The 17,661-nt window shown below is 38.7% G+C and overlaps 1 protein-coding gene across 4 annotated transcripts in view; it reads right to left on the reverse strand.

Annotated features, from left to right (window-relative positions):
• Window positions 1-17,661, reverse strand: part of LOC106056984 (neuropeptide prohormone-4-like) — a 136,641-nt gene that overhangs the window by 83,497 nt on the left and 35,483 nt on the right. The window contains exon 1 of one of the 4 annotated variants that reach the window (XM_013213966.2): window positions 6,806-6,826. The exons of the other annotated variants lie outside the window; for them this stretch is intronic. Coding sequence (XP_013069420.1) covers window positions 6,806-6,811 — 6 coding nt within the window. The 5' untranslated portion in view covers window positions 6,812-6,826. Of the gene's footprint in view, window positions 1-6,805; window positions 6,827-17,661 lie in introns of those variants that run through there. 4 annotated transcript variants of the gene reach the window in all.

The raw sequence follows: 17,661 nt of genomic DNA on the forward strand, positions 1-17,661 counted from the left end.
AAGTTGAATGTTATTTAGTGAATGTTCTTGGTAATTGAAATTGTCCATTGGTTACAACTGTATATACTTTTCAATAGGTGCAATCTAAATAGAAATTACCAAGAAATCAACACCAAATCACCAGTAATCCATCAGTGCAAAACAAAAAAAGTAAACCCACGGACGTTTTAGTTAATAAGGAATCAAATTCACATGTTTCAATATTTGACTATGTTGACTACTAAAGATTCCAGAAGATGTACATTTTGAACAACCATATTTTAATTGCCTCGTATCCCAAGACGCTCACCTTAGAGGCGCCGCCAAAGGCCAAGCACATCGAGGAAACTCCTCCCTATTCCTTCTCTGTACCAACTCAGTCGTGCGGATGTCCGCCATAAAAAAAAGGACAACTTGAGGAACAATCTGTGTATAGTGGCATATCAGATCTTGAAATGACACTACGGTTGACTAAAGAAATAGGTTCTGGTCAGTCCTGGAAGTAATATAATATCTTGAAATGACACTACGGTTGACTAAAGAAATAGGTTCTGACCAGTCCTGCGAGCAAGACACACTCTGTCTCAGCATACTCTTTTTTAATTACATTGAATGTAGTTAGAAACAAAAGACACAAGAAAATCAATATCACTAAGAAAAGAAATGTTGAAATACATTGTTGCTTGATATCAATATAAAAAGCGACCAGACTCAAAGGTTTCATCGACGATGTATTTAATTCACACAAGCTGCTTTTTTTTCTAGAACATTAGACATGTTAGTACTTTGAACAAATCAAAAACTTCAAAGGAAATTAACCTTTTTTTTGTTGATAGAGTGTTACATGTCAATCAAAACATCTAGTTTCTTACGTCCGATAACAATAACAAAATCTCGTCAAAAGGAGATTGTCAAAATCTCTTTTTATTTTACAAAGCTTATATTAACTGTGTCTTTATCGTAAAAAGTTGGAACATTTTTTTCTCCCATTTCCCATTCTCGGGTCAAGTTACACATTTGCACAATTATTCAATGAACATGACAAGGCATGAATCAATCAACAAGAAAAAAAGAACCAATTAGTTAATCATTTAGTACTAATTAATAAATGTTGTCTACCGTCTAAAACAAGACGGTCGACAAATCTTGCCTGGTGCCCCAACGGTCCAACAGACTAAGGGATAGGTAAAAGGTAAAGGTAAATTAATGTTGCTTTACATATCAGAAATGGAGCTAAACCCTGTAATGTTCAAATAAATGGCAGTAATTAGAGGTTCTTTCCCTTAGACAACATTTGTTGTTTTTTTTTTATCTTTTTTTTTCTATTGCTTGTGTTATGCCCTTAGTACAACATATCATAAACTAGTATTTGATACAAAAATCTCCAAATCTCTCTTGTTAGATGCAGTCAACACACTGCATGATAATAAAATAAGTATGACTTTGTATGGAAGCAACTTAAGGTGGTCCACAAAACTCTCACTTAAGGAGACATTTAACATCTCAAATCACTTTTCTGCATGCAAATGAAGCCATAAAACAAGAGAAGGACTTTCCCGAAGCAGAACATTGTTCTGAACGACCTCAAGTCAAAATTTTTCAAGAAAAATGAAAAGAATGCAGAAGAACTTACCTTAATTATATTAGAAGATCTACATTTTGACGACAAAAAAAATTGATAAATTAAAGTATGAAATAACTTTATGGGCTTTAAGGACTAGATTTATTATTTTCACAATATTGGTCAGATTAACGCTAGACTTACTGGCTCTTAGTAACAAAAGTTACACTAACAAATCTAGGAAACGGGAAATGTATTGAAACATTCTCCTTCACGGGAACAAAATATATCGTAGAAAACTGTGAAGTGTGGGATGAATGGCCAAGTATCACAAGCCGCTTGGCTACCTACCAATAGGGTAAGAGTTCAAATCCCGACTCGAGCTGAAATGTGTTTAAACGCCCAAATTACAGCCAGGAAACTTTCTCCCAGATAACCCCTCCCCCCACTGTTACATCTTTTACCTGACCTGCCGTTGGAAGGGGGTGGAGACGAGCAAGGTTTGAACCCGGGACAATCGAGATGACAGTCCAGATCGCACACCGCACGAACAAGCAGCCATCCTGTAGAAGATTGCAAACCACATTCAAGGCACAGAAAATATTTTTACAAAATGCTTTATATTTGCAATTAACTGCCACAAGAGTTGTATAAATAACCTAAGCCACAATTTGCCCGTTTCAGTAAAGTACAATACTATATGTTAAAGAGTGCCAACTGGAGGAGAATCATAACAGATTTAAAGAATTGCATAATCCAACACTATTGGAAGAGAGGGCTGTTAATGGATATGCTTTATAGCCTTTGTATCAATTATTATCCTATACAGAATTCCAAAATAAAATAAGAAAAAAAACAACAGGCAAACACATTTAGGTAAAGTGGGAGGATAACTGATGCCGACAATTAATATCCATTGTTTCCCCTTGCATGACGTGGAGTGGCGCTGGCTAGTGGGAATGTAATCAAATAGGGAAATGAGATCATTGTTCAATAGTCGAGAATTGACGAGAATGTCCGTGTTACAAGTTTGTGTACCAATACTGAACATATCGAGGAATCTATTTTCTTTTTAGCAAACTAGAGCAAAGTGGAATAGGCTTATGTACAACTGCGTCATAGTAGGCGATCAATCGAATGAAAGTGCTAGACCCTAGTGAACAGTCTGAGTGCTTACCTCCCTCTGATACCATGGCCGTCTTTTGTGTTCATGTCAATGAAATAGAAACTGAAATAAAACATAGTTCACCTACCATTGGCCACAATATACTCATGTGTTGTCACTAGAATTCACTCGCATGAGGTCCGAGCTGAGCAATAGCGTAGGAGATCCTCAAACACTTGTGGACCTGGACCACTAAATGACAGTCATAAATATAGACAAAAAAACGAGCATAGTTGACTTAAGATATCAGCACATGACTTTAGATATCAGCACATGACTTTAGGTATCAGCACATGACTTTATATATCAGCACATAACTTTAGGTATCAGCACATGACTTTAGGTATCAGCACATGACTTTAGATATCAGCACATGACTTTAGATCACATGATTTTAGATATCAGCACATGACTTTAGATCACATGACTTTAGATATCAGCACATGACTTTAGGTATCAGCACATGACTAGATATCATAGATACCTCACTAGCAGAGTGGTTAGCACGTCGGCCTGAGAAGGCGTGAGCCACGAATTCAAATTCAGGTCGTTCCCCCCTTTATTTTTGTTTTGGTAAAAGCTTTTAAAATCCAATTACGGTAAACTCCAACCAGATCTCCCTTTCTTTCTTTTCTTTCCAAACCCCCCCCCCCCCCCATGTTCCCAACAGGTCCAGACAAGTGATAGGATCATAGCGCATTGAGAGAACTAAAAGCATGTAATATAGCTAAACAAAAACAATAGGTAAAAAATATTATTAATCGCATAGATTTATTATTGTTGGTCTAGATCTATTACAGATTTAATGACATGACTGATCCAAATTAATCGCTACAATTACACTTCATATACACTTTTTTTTTTTTTTTTTTAAAGCATTTTATGTTTTTCTTGATATAGACTATTTACGTCTCTGTGTTTAAAAAACCCAAATTGAACACCTTCTAGCTTTGGCTTACATCAGCATTAGATTGACAAAATACAAAATCGTGATGTTTAACAACCCGTGAAATGGAACGAAACAATTATAATTATCTCTAGATCGTTACCAAACGTCTATGTTGCAGAAACTTTCAAAGCAAACGAACGATTACTAACTCAGCGTGTGTTTAATTCTAACAGATCCAGATAAATGCAGCGAGGAACTAATGACTTCAGCTTCAATCTATAAAGTTACTAAATTCTGTTGTTGTTTTTTTTAAATCGGTTTATCGCTTTACAAGATGTGAAGAAGACCCCATACACAGGAGATCAATAAGAGTCAGTTCATCTGCGTATCACCTACGACGATTAGGTTCGAGCTGTGTGTTGTAAATAAGGAAACAATACAAGTGAGTAGGTGTTGATCATTGATCTTGATCTAGTTTGCTACTTAATAGAATCGATGTAATGATAAGTTCAACTATTTTATTTTTATTTTTTGTTTGCATTGGCATTGCTAGAAGAACAAAAGAGGTTTTGAAAATTATAACTTCTGACACCAAAATTCAAATAGAAAGAAAAAAAATCTAGAAGTTAAAAAAAAATCTACAATAGGCTGGAATTTAACAATTAGGAATTAAGAGCGAGAGATTATAAGGACTGAGTGGTGGTCAGTTTGTGGACTGATATTAGAAAATACAAGTAATGTCTAGGGAGGGGCAGTTGGCAGAGAAGATGATAGTAGAGTATGTTCTTTCCTGGGTAAGTGTGGAGGCTGCTTACTGCCAGAGCCAGAAGATTTTTTTCCCTCCTCTAACGACAACTGGAGTTTTTAGACTTTGTAAAAAGAATTATAAGTCCTCTAGCAGAATATTATAAATCCGGACTACAATAAACGTATGTGGGAGCTCAGGCTTTACGCTTTACCACGGGTAGATGTAATATACTAAGTCAATTCATAACCTTAGAAACAAGGCTTTATTTCAATGAAACACGACTGATACACACAATAACACAGTACAGACTGGTCACGATTCACAGACTACAATAATGCGAACACGATTACAAATACTAGCACGATTACAAGCACGGGTAACACACAAGTTCATTTAACGATCACTCCAGTAGACAATTGATATAGGAAGCATCAGAAACTTATCTCTCTTGAGATGCTTGTGGCTGTTGAAAGAGGTGGACACGGTAGAAGTTATAATGGATACATTGGTAAATAATAGGCAACTAATATACAGTAATAGAAAACGTTAGTGACCTTGGTTAGAAGTAACAAGGAACCTCTTGAGAATTAATACAATTAGTCCTATAAGGAAAGGGTTCGGATCTTAAATTATAATAATACATTGTCATAGGTTACATTATTTGGTTTCATAACTTTTGTTCAACTAACAATTTTTATTCAAATATGGCTTTGACGTTATAGCTCTATTTAAATGTCAGATCAAATTGACACCTCCCATATAGATATAGATATTTATTTAAAGCTGAACGACGTTCCTTTCCAAAAATTAGCCACTGAACAGAAGTCTCCTGATCAAGCTACTGAAACTTCCTGCACCAACTCTAAGGAGCGTATTGCATCCTATATCTCCAAATGCACGATTATCGCGTTCCGGGACGGAATACTCGCTTCCTGCCTCCTCTTCACCGGCGCGACACTTTCTCGGTTATTAAGCGGGACACCCCTTAACGCCTGCTACATCGTGCTAGCGACTTGAGTTATTTCTACAGTTGAGTGGGAAGAAAGAGACACAAGACAATCCCTACACAAAACGATCCTATTTCTTTGTTCACGTTTTAAAAACAAATGAAATAATAAGGCTAGGTTTTTTTTTCCTTACGTGATTCTTATCTGGGTGACATTTACAACCAGATCTAGATCTGTGTATTCTGTTATTTGTCAGTCTGTAATTAACTCGGGTTATTAATATTGGCTGTTTTTTAAAGGAGAATCTAGAGACAATTAGTAATATGGATGCGATACATAGTTTTATTCAGTGGTTCTCACTATTGGTAGTAAAAAAAAAACCCAGAATAAGAGACAAAGACTAAGTGTATGAGAGACAGAGAGAAATAGACAAAGAAAGTGGGAGCGAGAGATAAAAGAAATGAGAGAGAGGTAGAGAGAGAGAGGTAGAGAGAGAAAGAGAGAGAAAGGTAGAGAGATAGAGAGAGAGGTAGAGAAAGAGTTAGAAAGAGAGAGAGGGGGGTAGAGAGAGAGAGAGAGGTAGAGAGTTAGAGAGAGAAAAGTAGAGAGAATGAGAAAGAAAGAGTAGAAAAAAGTAATCTTGAGATAGGGAAAAATTGCAGAAATTGCCGCCACGACTTGGGATACAAAGAAATATGCCATGTACGGATGAAGCGTAGAAAGAAGCAAAAACATGAAATTCAATGTAAACCAATAGCAGTTCAACTGCAAGAAATACGAATAGCAGTTCAACTGCAAGAAAAACGAATAATAAATCCAATCTCATCATTCGTCAACTGCCACCTTAGCCTGACAGCTCACACATTCTGCCACTGTAACAATACATGACTGTGACTCCTGAACAGAGTCCATGACTAGGTGATATCCTATTGTAGACCTAAACATTTAGAGCAGAAATAGTATCAGTGTTTCCAGAGTTTACCACCGCTAATCCTTATTCTTGTTTCTTGAATTTCCTTTCTTTTATTTTATCCCTACAATTGCCCACTTCTTAATAGAAGAGATCAATTTTTTTCCATGTCAATCTTCTTATCCAACTTTTTATTATTCCCTCCACCTCTATCTTGAGCAACAACAAAGATTAACGTCCTAAAAATAAATAAACGACGTTTTGTTTATCACTTTATGCTTATTCCATTGACATGATCTATTGACAGAAACAGTAAGATCAATACATTCTTCTACAATAGCTTCAACGTGCTTATTCAGTTGTCCTTATCCAGTTAGCACAAACTGCTACAATAGCACAGACTACAACTCCAGCGCGCTTATTCGTTTATACTTATCCAGTTAACACAAACTGCTACAAAAGGCTTCTTATTAATTTATCTGGTTAAAGTAGTGCATGTTTATTTAGTAGCGGAACGTGAGTTTTGAAAGATTTGATGGAAAATTGCATACATTCAGAGTTCACAGAATTGGCGTATTTAACACATACATTTGTGACTAAATTTACCTTCATTTTACTTTAGAAATATCAATGACGATTAGTACACTCATATAGAATACACGGAAATGTTAATAACAAATGAAAAACAAACGAAAATAAATCTTACAGTTACAAATAAACAAATACCGTAATTTTACAGTTACCACTCGGCCGTTTTATATTTACCATTACTACCATGACACGTGACTTCACAATCACAAGCATGACACATGACTTCACAATTACAACCATGAAACATGGCTTCAAAATCGCTAACAAAAACAAACAACAAAAAAAACACCTTGGCTTATCAATAGCTAACTAGATACGTGGCGGCTTCATCAATACACAAAACAACATCCCTACACCGACAATGTATTCTCCCATAGTGTTCAGACTTCTATTACCATATTACCCGAACCTAGTCATCAAACATCTAGACCTTATAAAATGAACAAAGCTTTTTTTTTGTCTGACCATTCCATTAACGATATTCGACTCTTAGAGTCACATTTCATTCGTTTTGACCAATTTTTTGGTTGTTGTTGTTGTTCCGAGTTATGTTTAATTGAATTGATACACAAGACATATGACAAGCTTTGGAATATGGTATTGATTTATTGTTATTGTATGCCAGTGTATGCCGCAGTCACCATGGGTCACCATACAAAACAATTGTGGGGGCAGTTGGACTGTGGTTTTATATGTAAAAATAGACCCTATTGACATCAATTGTTTTCAATGACGTAGAAAGACTTCATTTCATTATAAACAAGGTTAAAAAGACAGTTTGTGTGGAAACACAAACTCAAAGTCAGCCCCCGAAGTGGTCCACCCAGTCAGGCTTCAATATTTTCAGATAGAACATCCGAATGAAATTATATCAAAGACAAATGAGAGATAAGAATGGAGAAAGAAGGTTGACAGGTCTAGAAGATCAAAGGAAAGGTGAAAGTGAATGCAAAGTTAGATGTGAACCTAGCCTAACTAGTTCCCCTTTCAGACCTTGTAGTCTATAGGGTAGAGGATGTAAAGTTCATCTATTTTTGTGGCCTACGGTTAACGAGGGTGTCATGTAGCCAGTACAACGACCAACCGCCTTTACTTTCCCCAACTAATGTCAGGTACCCATTAGAGCTGGGTGGACTCAGAGGCGCCCAAAGATTCCGAAGTTGAAAATCCCAGTCTTAACCAGGATTCGAACCCGGCAACCCCGGTTCGGAAGCCAAGCGCTTTACCGCTCAGCTACTGCGCCTCCCCTGTCCTAACTGAAGTCATATAATTGACGTAATTGTTTTGTAAAGGCTCAATCTCTTATTCGAATATTCAGAAAAAAAAATTAAAATAAATAATGGTGAGTGCCTATTGGTGCCATTGTTAATGTTTCTGTAAATGCTGTTTAGAAGAGTACTATTCGTTTTAAATTAGGTCTAACTTATAATGCATACCAAATAGCTTTTTCTCTTTAAAAAAAACTGCTTACATAAGTGATTTTAAAAATTAGATTTTTCGCTTTCAGAAAAAAAAAGTAGCCGTTGCATCAGAGCTTTCAATGGTCTAAAATATTGTGATGTCGGATTTTCACTATTTTTTCTAGTTTACGATATCTAAACGGGACGGACGGACAGACAGACAGCCGAACAGACGGACAGACATTTCACACAAAACTAATAGCGTCTTTTCTCCTATCTGGGGCCACTAAAAACGAACTGAATAGTCTTTCGTCTCTGACACAATCATAAATTGTGGAAAGAATCAGATTTTTGAAACATCATTTAAATAATAATATAATGATTGATATTTCAAAGCATATTTACAATCAAGATTAGACTGTTCTGAGGAGTGCATAGTGTTGTTGATGGCCGTTGACTTGTAGCACCAAACTTCTGGTAGACAACTAAACCGCTGTAGGCGTAGTATATCTTAGCTTATAAAACTTGAAATCACTTGAATAACTTCCTAGTGAACAAAACTAAGTACAACTTTTATTACAGTATTAACAAAATCAACTTGAGATGAAATGCAATAAATATAGTAGACTTTAGTAGCAATATAAAATGGTATTGTTATAAACCTGGTGGTGGCACAGATGGGGGTAGTGGTGTGAGTGTAGTCAGCCGACGCAAAATCGCCCCAGGCCAGCGCTAGACGAGCAAGTCAACCGTGACGAGTTACGACGATCGGCCGAGACGAGTGTCAACAAGAGGGTTCGGGAAGAATCGCCGTCGTGAACAGAGCTCATTAGCGTCACGAGAGTTGTAGTCATCTGACCACCTAGAAACGTCGAGCGGCGTTCTGTCCGGTTCTAGAAGGCCAGTAGGGACCCTATATAAAGAGCGGAGGTGTCGCAGTCAAGACGGTTCAGAAAGTGGGTTCACGACAGGAGTTCAGAACACGGTCGACTACAGCACAGTTCAACGGTGTGGTTCTGTACGGAGCATTACGACGGTTCAGTGCGAAGTACTGTCAAGTACAGTTGAGACGACCGGCGTCTTGATCTTGGTCTGTGATCGAGTCCGACACATCGAGCCCAAGTGTGTGAAGTCAGTCCCGAACTGTTGAACCCAGTGCAAGCCCGGAACGAGACGGAGAGGCCAGTGCAAGACTTGATACGACGGAACGGTGTTATCGGAGAGATATTTGTTATCGAAGAGCTATTTGTACTGTTCTACGTGCTGCCAATTGTACAGTATTGGCTGTTATTTATGGACATTAAACCTTTACGTTATTTTGGAGCCCTGACTTGTCAAGTTCTTTAAGTTGGTGGTGTATGGTGCAGTTTGCAGAGAGCCTGGATAGTGAGATTCGTAACACTGGTGTCAGAAGTGGGATCGGATCGTATCGGATAGGAACGGATCTACTATGGCTCGTCTGAAACTGCTGTACTAACTCGAAGTGAAAGAACTGAAGCGAGAGCTACGCGATCGAGGGCTGAAGACAAGTGGAATTAAAGAAACATTACAGGCACGCCTCCGGGAAGACATAGTGGAAGAAGAGGAAGATCCAGACACGTATCTTTTTGACGTAGAACCAGATATGGAGGAGCTCTTGAGCTCAATGCTAGGAAACATCAATTCCAAGATAGATGCCATGAACACCAAGATAGCCGCCATGAACCAACGCATACCTGCTGTGGAGGAGAGAATCATCAATACAGACGTTCGTTCAGATGCTAAAACCAGTGAGAGGAGCGTTGGTGGTGATCATGAGAACCCATTGAAACCTGACGAAGCCGTTGAGAGGCATACGCAAGTCGAGATATACCAGCCAGATCTGCACCCAACAGACGTTGGTTCAGCTGCCAAGACTGAAGAGGGAAGTCCTGATGGTGGTGAAGAGAATCCAAGGAAGCCTGACGTTGAAGTTGATGGACATTTGCACGACGAAAGTCATCGACAAGGTCTGAAACCAACAGACGATTGGCCCGATACTGAGACAAGAGAGAGAGGTCCTGATGGTGGAGAAGAAAGCCGAATGGAGCCTGACGCCGAAAACGAGGAACCTTTGCACGAGGAGTGTTACCAACCTGCCCCACGAGCATGCCCTCCAGACAAGGCTGAAGATGATGACCTGTACCACAATTCCCCTCCCTGTGGATTTGAAGCCCATCCCAGTCCTTCTTCGCAAAGCCCTATGAAGCCACCTCTTTTGCCAACGATCTTGGTATCCCCAGCCCTTACATCCAATACCTCTCCATGTGTCAAGTGGCTGTCCTCGGTACCGACCGACAAGAGAGCGATGCAACCACAACGTCACTGCAACAAGGGGACGATCAACTGGAGGAAAAGAAGAAGGCGGCGTTTGCGTAGTCCAACGTGCATGGTGATTCTACCAAGAAATAACTGCAGCCACATGAAGACCAACTGGCGGAGAAGAAGAAGAAGGCGACTTTTGCTGAGTGCAATATGGATGACCATGCGATCACGAGGTCGATACAACCAGATGAAGGCTAACTGGAGGAGAAGAAAACGTTTTCTGAGTTCCACGTGGATGGCGATGAAAGCACGAAGGCGAGGCAACCAGGTCAAGGCAAACTGGAGGAGAAGAAGGAAGCGACCATTGCTGACTGCAACATGGATGGCCCCATTAAGCTCAAGACGCAAGCCAACTGCCACCGATCGACCCCCACCTACAGCGATGAAATTTCACAGCCAATGTCATGAGGTTGAATCTGCCCGGGACGGACAGATCTAAGGAGGGGGCAGTGTTATAAACCTGGTGGTGGCACAGATGGGGGTAGTGGTGTGAGTGTAGTCAGCCGACGCAAAATCGCCCCAGGCCAGCGCTAGACGAGCGAGTCAACCGTGACGAGTTACGACGATCGGCCGAGACGAGTGTCAACAAAAGGGTTCGGGAAGAATCGCCGTCGTGAACAGAGCTCATTAGCGTCACGAGAGTTGTAGTCATCTGACCACCTAGAAACGTCGAGCGGCGTTCTGTCCGGTTCTAGAAGGCCAGTAGGGACCCTATATAAAGAGCGGAGGTGTCGCAGTCAAGACGGTTCAGAAAGTGGGTTCACGACAGGAGTTCAGAACACGGTCGACTACAGCACAGTTCAACGGTGTGGTTCTGTACGGAGCATTACGACGGTTCAGTGCGGAGTACTGTCAAGTACAGTTGAGACGACCGGCGTCTTGATCTTGGTCTGTGATCGAGTCCGACACATCGAGCCCAAGTGTGTGAAGTCAGTCCCGAACTGTTGAACCCAGTGCAAGCCCGGAACGAGACGGAGAGGCCAGTGCAAGACTTGATACGACGGAACGGTGTTATCGGAGAGATATTTGTTATCGAAGAGCTATTTGTACTGTTCTACGTGCTGCCAATTGTACAGTATTGGCTGTTATTTATGGACATTAAACCTTTACGTTATTTTGGAGCCCTGACTTGTCAAGTTCTTTAAGTTGGTGGTGTATGGTGCAGTTTGCAGAGAGCCTGGATATGAGATTCGTAACAGTATTTTTTACCAAATTTAACTCAAGGAACACCCGAACAAACTAAAACATAAAAAACATTTCATACTAACTAAATTAGCTAACTCAATTATTAAAACTTTAGTACTGCTGAAAGTTTTGTTTTAATGGATTAAAGTATTTTTGCACAAACAGCCAGAGGATGGCAAGAGATCTTAAACGTTTTGAGATTTCGAAAAAAAACAAACAATTGGTAGAACAAACACTTTGAATTGGGGATCGCTAGAAAGTTGAGAGCCTCCCAACTATATCAAAGTTGACACAGGGAAAGAAATGAAAAGTTCACACAGAGACGATCAAAATGTATTCAGACCAGACGTTAAGAAGAAATAGATTACTATGCGTTGTACAGATGATGGAAGTCCTGGCTGAGTTATATGTATACTTGTACCGCTACATTACCAAAAGGTGAGACTGTCTTTAAGACATTGACAAAAGCACTATCCCGAGAGAATGACATAGTAATGACAATATAACACCGTGTCCGCCTACACGTCTAATGATATTGTACAGTAGAATATTAGCCTTATATTAACCATCGATTTTTAGTTCTTTTTCAGCAGAGTCCTAGTAGTTGATCCTTTCTTACACCAGCTCTACCCCCACAATGCCTCCCGACGAGCACGCTAGTTCATCTGCATGTTTTGTTTCACTGCCTCTCCCAAGGGGGGAAATCAACAGAAACCCAGTGAGCCATGTCTAAGGGCGGTCACTTCACCAGCGACTGATCTCCCATGCAGAACAGCGCTGAATCGGAAAATGCTTGCTCCAACTCCAATCGCTCTCTTAAGCTCATCCGTACGATCTGTGTCAGGCTATAGCGCTCACACACACACAGATATAGACACACTCGAAGTAAAATCGTAAGGGAATTGATCAATAAGCATAAAATATATGAACGAGTTAGTCACACGCAATGTCGCTTTTGGCCTTTCTTCTTACCAGGTCAGCCCGATACTTAATTAAGCATTACTTTCGAAATCATCCATAGATCTAGTTGAAAACATTGTTTAAGAAACAGGTTTAAAAAAAAGAAACTAAAATAACTTATAATTACTTTCAAAACATTGAGGTTTATTTTGAGTAGACTTCAACGGTATTTATGTTTCAGACTTTCTAACGAGGTGGTTTATATTAAGGACGTTCCATCACTAAGTTAGTGTGTCCCTCTGGTAAGACTTTGTCCTTGAGTAAAAAGTAAAGTTCCCCTTTCAGACCTTATTGTCTATAGGGCAGATGATGTAACGGTCATCTGTTTCTGTGGCCAACGGTCAAAGAGGGTGTCATGTGGCCAGCACAACGACCAACCGCCTTTACTTTTCCCCAACTAACGTGGGTCACCTATTAGAGCTGTGTGGACTTAGAGGCTCACAATGATCCCGAAGTTAAAGATCCCAGTCTTCACCGGGAGCCAAACGCTTTACCGCTCAGCCACCGTGTCTGCTTTGTCCTAGAGTATGGAACAATAAATATACCTCTATCTTTGTGTCTATCTGAGTATTTTCTTTAGTTAGGATTTAGTTTTGTGTATTATTGGTACTTTACTTTATAGTCTTCTGTCCGGAGACGTCTCTGAATTTTGCGATTTTACTGATGGTGTTACTGATGGTATTACTGATGGTGTTACCATTGTGAATATTCGTTTTATTGTTTGTAAATTGTTTTACATGCTTCGGATGTTCCTTCAGAGTTGAAGAGAATCTACTTCCGAGTTCAAAGCTCCCGCAGGACAATGTGGGGACGGCACAGGGCATAGAATGAACTCTTGACCATCGAGACGATCGAACAACAGTCCAGTAGGCATACTGACCAACCAGGCAGCCATCCAGTCAGTATTGGTCAGAAGAACGACGTTTGTATTTCTAGCTCTCTAACTAGCTAAAATAAAAATCTCCTCTTTCAGACTTTGCCATGCGTTGGTTAAATGAAGTAAATCGTATCTGTATTGATGTTTTATTGTCGTGTGGCCAGTACAGGCACAGCCTTCACTTCACAAACAAGGTCCACGTGGGCTCAGGGAGGTTCTGGAAATCCCGAGGTACAAGATCTTAGTCCACACCTGGATTCAAACTTGTGGCCATCTGAAGCTAAGCACTTTATCACTCGGCCATCAATATCTCTTTTCTGTATTCACTAATTTACATATTAGAGTACAGGAAAAGATGAAGACAGATGATTGTGAAGACTTATTTTTTGTTCCCATGCGAACATTTCTCCTTATACATTCATGTATCATTAATGTAAGGTTTCTTTGTGCTTATACATAGTTCAAATAGAATAGTTATATGAACTATTTGTAGAGTTACTGTTGTATAGTTTATACTTAATGCTTCAAGCATGCATAGTGCTCTTTAGCTGATCTTTCGGAGCAGGGATTATCTGGGAGAAGGTCTCCGGGCTACCTTTAGGCGATCAGTAAATACAACCTTTTTGGAATTCGAATACTGTTTGTAAAAAGCCATGCGTTTTTTCCCACTCATCCATAATCCATAGATTCCATATTTTAAAAAAATAAACAAAACGAAAGAAAAATATTATTTGAGCCCCACAAAAGTTTAGATTGCAATTAATAAGTATTTTTTTTTAAATTCACTTAGCGACACAACGATTGTTATCACAACACACCAATCGTACAACATGAAGGCATTGAATACATTGTGACAGGCTATATTGTCATAATCATTCACTGCAGTAATAATCTTTCAGTTATTCTACTTGCATAGAGTAATGTGTCCAATTAACTGATGTTCAATGAGTGTAATAGGCCGAACATCTTTTAAACAGCTTCGAGTGTAATAGGCTTAACAATTTTAAAAACAGCTTCATCTGATCACTGTATGACTTAGACTTTATATTCTGAAGATTAGTCGTTTTTTCTTGTCTATCTTTTGGTTTATTAAACTAAACTTAAAACTGCAAGAAACTACAAGACCAGCTCAATTCCATGTTGTTTTTTTTCTAATGTCTCATTGCACTCAATAAATTTGAATTAGGTTCATTGTCACCATCATAACCAATGGAATACTTTGTGTTGTTGTTGTTGTTGTTTTTTTTGTATAATCTGCGTCAGATTTAAATGTATAAGTACCAGGCTTTTTTTGTTGCAACAGAAATACAATAATTAAGTAAGAAAGACTCCGAATAGACTGAAAGACCCAACCAACTTGGTAGATAATTAAACCAGATTCAGAATGGTCTGAAAGACCCAACACACTAAGTAGATAATTAAACAAGATTAATGAGGTGTGTTTCATCTCATTTTCAAGGGGGAAAAAAAAACTATATTATTAATGTTTTAGTTTACAAGTTCCATACGTTCCTTCAGATATGGAAATTACGTAACAGCCCAACATCTTGTGCGGGACTGAAGGCAGGAATTGAATTATGAATCATTGCGGCGATGTTCGAGGCGCATACCACGTGACCTTGCAGCCATTTTTATTGGAATGATATTGAGGAAGTTTGGATTTTAAATCGTCTTCCTCCAGCAGACTATGGCTTCATCTGTGTGATTTGTTTGTCACAGATGTCACTTTCTGGCCGAATTGAATTCTGTACTATTTATCCATCGTCATAAAAAATTTAAAATGTTCTCTATTAATAGTCTTGGCTAATGATTTGATGATACAACTATGTACGGCGAGACACTCTATATCACCCAACTATAAGAAAGATGGCTGATATATACATAAAATAACACACTGAATTTAAAGCAATGTAAATGTGTATATATTTTTCTTTTCTCTCGATTTGATAATTCACGACATAAGCCAAATATTATTTTCATTAAACATGGCTTCTTATTTTCCTTAAAAATGTGATAGCGTCTTAATAAGAGTAATTTTAATGTAAAATAAGATAAGATACTAAATATGCATTGATAATTAAAACGACATAATAAGCTTTATTTTGCATACACCGTTTAATTTATATGTCTGATTTGAGAGTATATTATATCTGATTCTAGCTAAAACTAGGTTCAATTTGTAGAACAAAGACAAGGTTCAGTAGGTTCAGTCTAAGTCAATCAAAGACAAACACTCTGGGATAGAGGTTCCTATCAAATACAAGATTTAGCCCGTGACCTAGCTTGAGTTCAGTACAAAGCCAATGTGAAAGACAAACGCTTTTGCCCAAGATTATTGTACAAGTGCCAGAAACAGCTTTACAGTGAACCCTCGGGTTAGTGACAGTCACCATGGAGCGGGGAGGTGGTTTGTTGAAATATCTCCACACACTCCGCTCTCAATTGGGTATCCCTCCGCAAGGTCGAGCGAAGTAGTACGCTAAGGCCAGTAGCTAGAAAAGTCCTCATTAATAATTCTTTCAGACCCCAGCGAAGACTATTACCTCTTCCTTAACTCCCTTTACCCAAATTATCCCCCTTTGCAACTCTCCGTTCCATCCCGCCCCAATGCAAGAAAGTTAAGTAGTTCCATTTTGTTCCACTTTAACTTCAAAGGGAATTCTTAATGTTACCAAGCACAAAGTTTACCAAACAAGTCACAAAGAAAACTTTTAGTACACTAGTACACTATCCGTTTGCTATGACAAGAAAACACCAAGTACATTTTGTTTTTCCACTTACTTCGGTGGATTGAAGTAACTGTGACTAAAATATTGCAACATTATCATTCATCCATAAAACCATGCCAATGTCAGACCTTGAACCAAAATGACAATACGTTGTTATAGATAACAAAGAATTGCACACTTTTACCAAGAAATTGACATTTAACCGCTAACCTCTAACCCCTAATGCAAACGTAATGCAGACGTCACGCCTAATAACAATGTTTTATCCAAGCCTTAGGTTTCTGAAGAATCATGTTCTACACTCAAATAGATAGGTATTAGTCATAATTTAATTCTATCCTATTGTTGTTGTGTTTTAATTCGTGCTGTGACGGCTGTGCGTACTTCACTCGGATATAGGACAATCAATTCTCTGCTACTTGCATCGGATTCCCAAGGGGTAGCTGTACATACCATACTCACATTGGAAACGTTATGTCTTCCACATCGCTTCAACTCAATTATTGATATCAAACATATGTACTGGAAGATTTCTTTCATTCGCTTGTCTTTCTTGCTTCTTATGGAGGACTGACCCATTTGGCTCAGGTCATCATGGCTTAATAGATGTGTTACTTTTTTTTTAAATGTGTTAAAATAGGCTTAGGCTAAGCTGCACAGCGTGAAAATGTTTTAGCGTCTGGTGATTGCTGATGCCCAAACTTGTGTCCACAATTGTGTAATAAGAATGGGCCTTTTATTCACATGAGAAGTTGTAGAAACAAAATGGCACAGACAGAGGCGCTGCTTCTAAAGCCCTTGAAACATTTTTACAAAGCTTTATATCAACTCACTTTTAGTCTGTCTGTTTATCTGTCTGACACAAATCTTGTACACGTTATTTCTCACACTTCCCATTCTCTGATCAAATTTAAAATGTTCACAATTATTAATTTTCGAAGACAAAACATGAATCAATTTTTAAAAATAGCTAATTAATTAAAGAAAATGAATTCATTTCGCTTTATTTTGAAAATGGAAATAAATCTAGAAGTATTGAAATATACGTAATTTTTGCGAGTTTTATCTCTTATATAAGCTTAGTTTTTTTTCTTCAGCATTTTTTGTTATTTGGCTTGTTAAACAGCAGTTTAGCTCTGTGAGACGTATCAACCCCTAAACACTAGATCCCTAAGATGTGAGTCACTCTATAACACTATATCCCTAAGATGTGAGTCACTCTCTAACACTAGATCCCTAAGATGTGAGTCACTCTCTAACCCTAGATCCCTAAGATGTGAGTCACTCTCTAACACTAGATCCCTAAGATGTGAGTCACTCTCTAACACTAGATCCCTAAGATGTGAGTCACTCTCTAACACTAGATCCCTAAGATGT

The sequence above is a fragment of the Biomphalaria glabrata genome, chromosome 3 (assembly GCF_947242115.1).
Source record: "Biomphalaria glabrata chromosome 3, xgBioGlab47.1, whole genome shotgun sequence".
NCBI lineage: Eukaryota > Metazoa > Mollusca > Gastropoda > Planorbidae > Biomphalaria > Biomphalaria glabrata.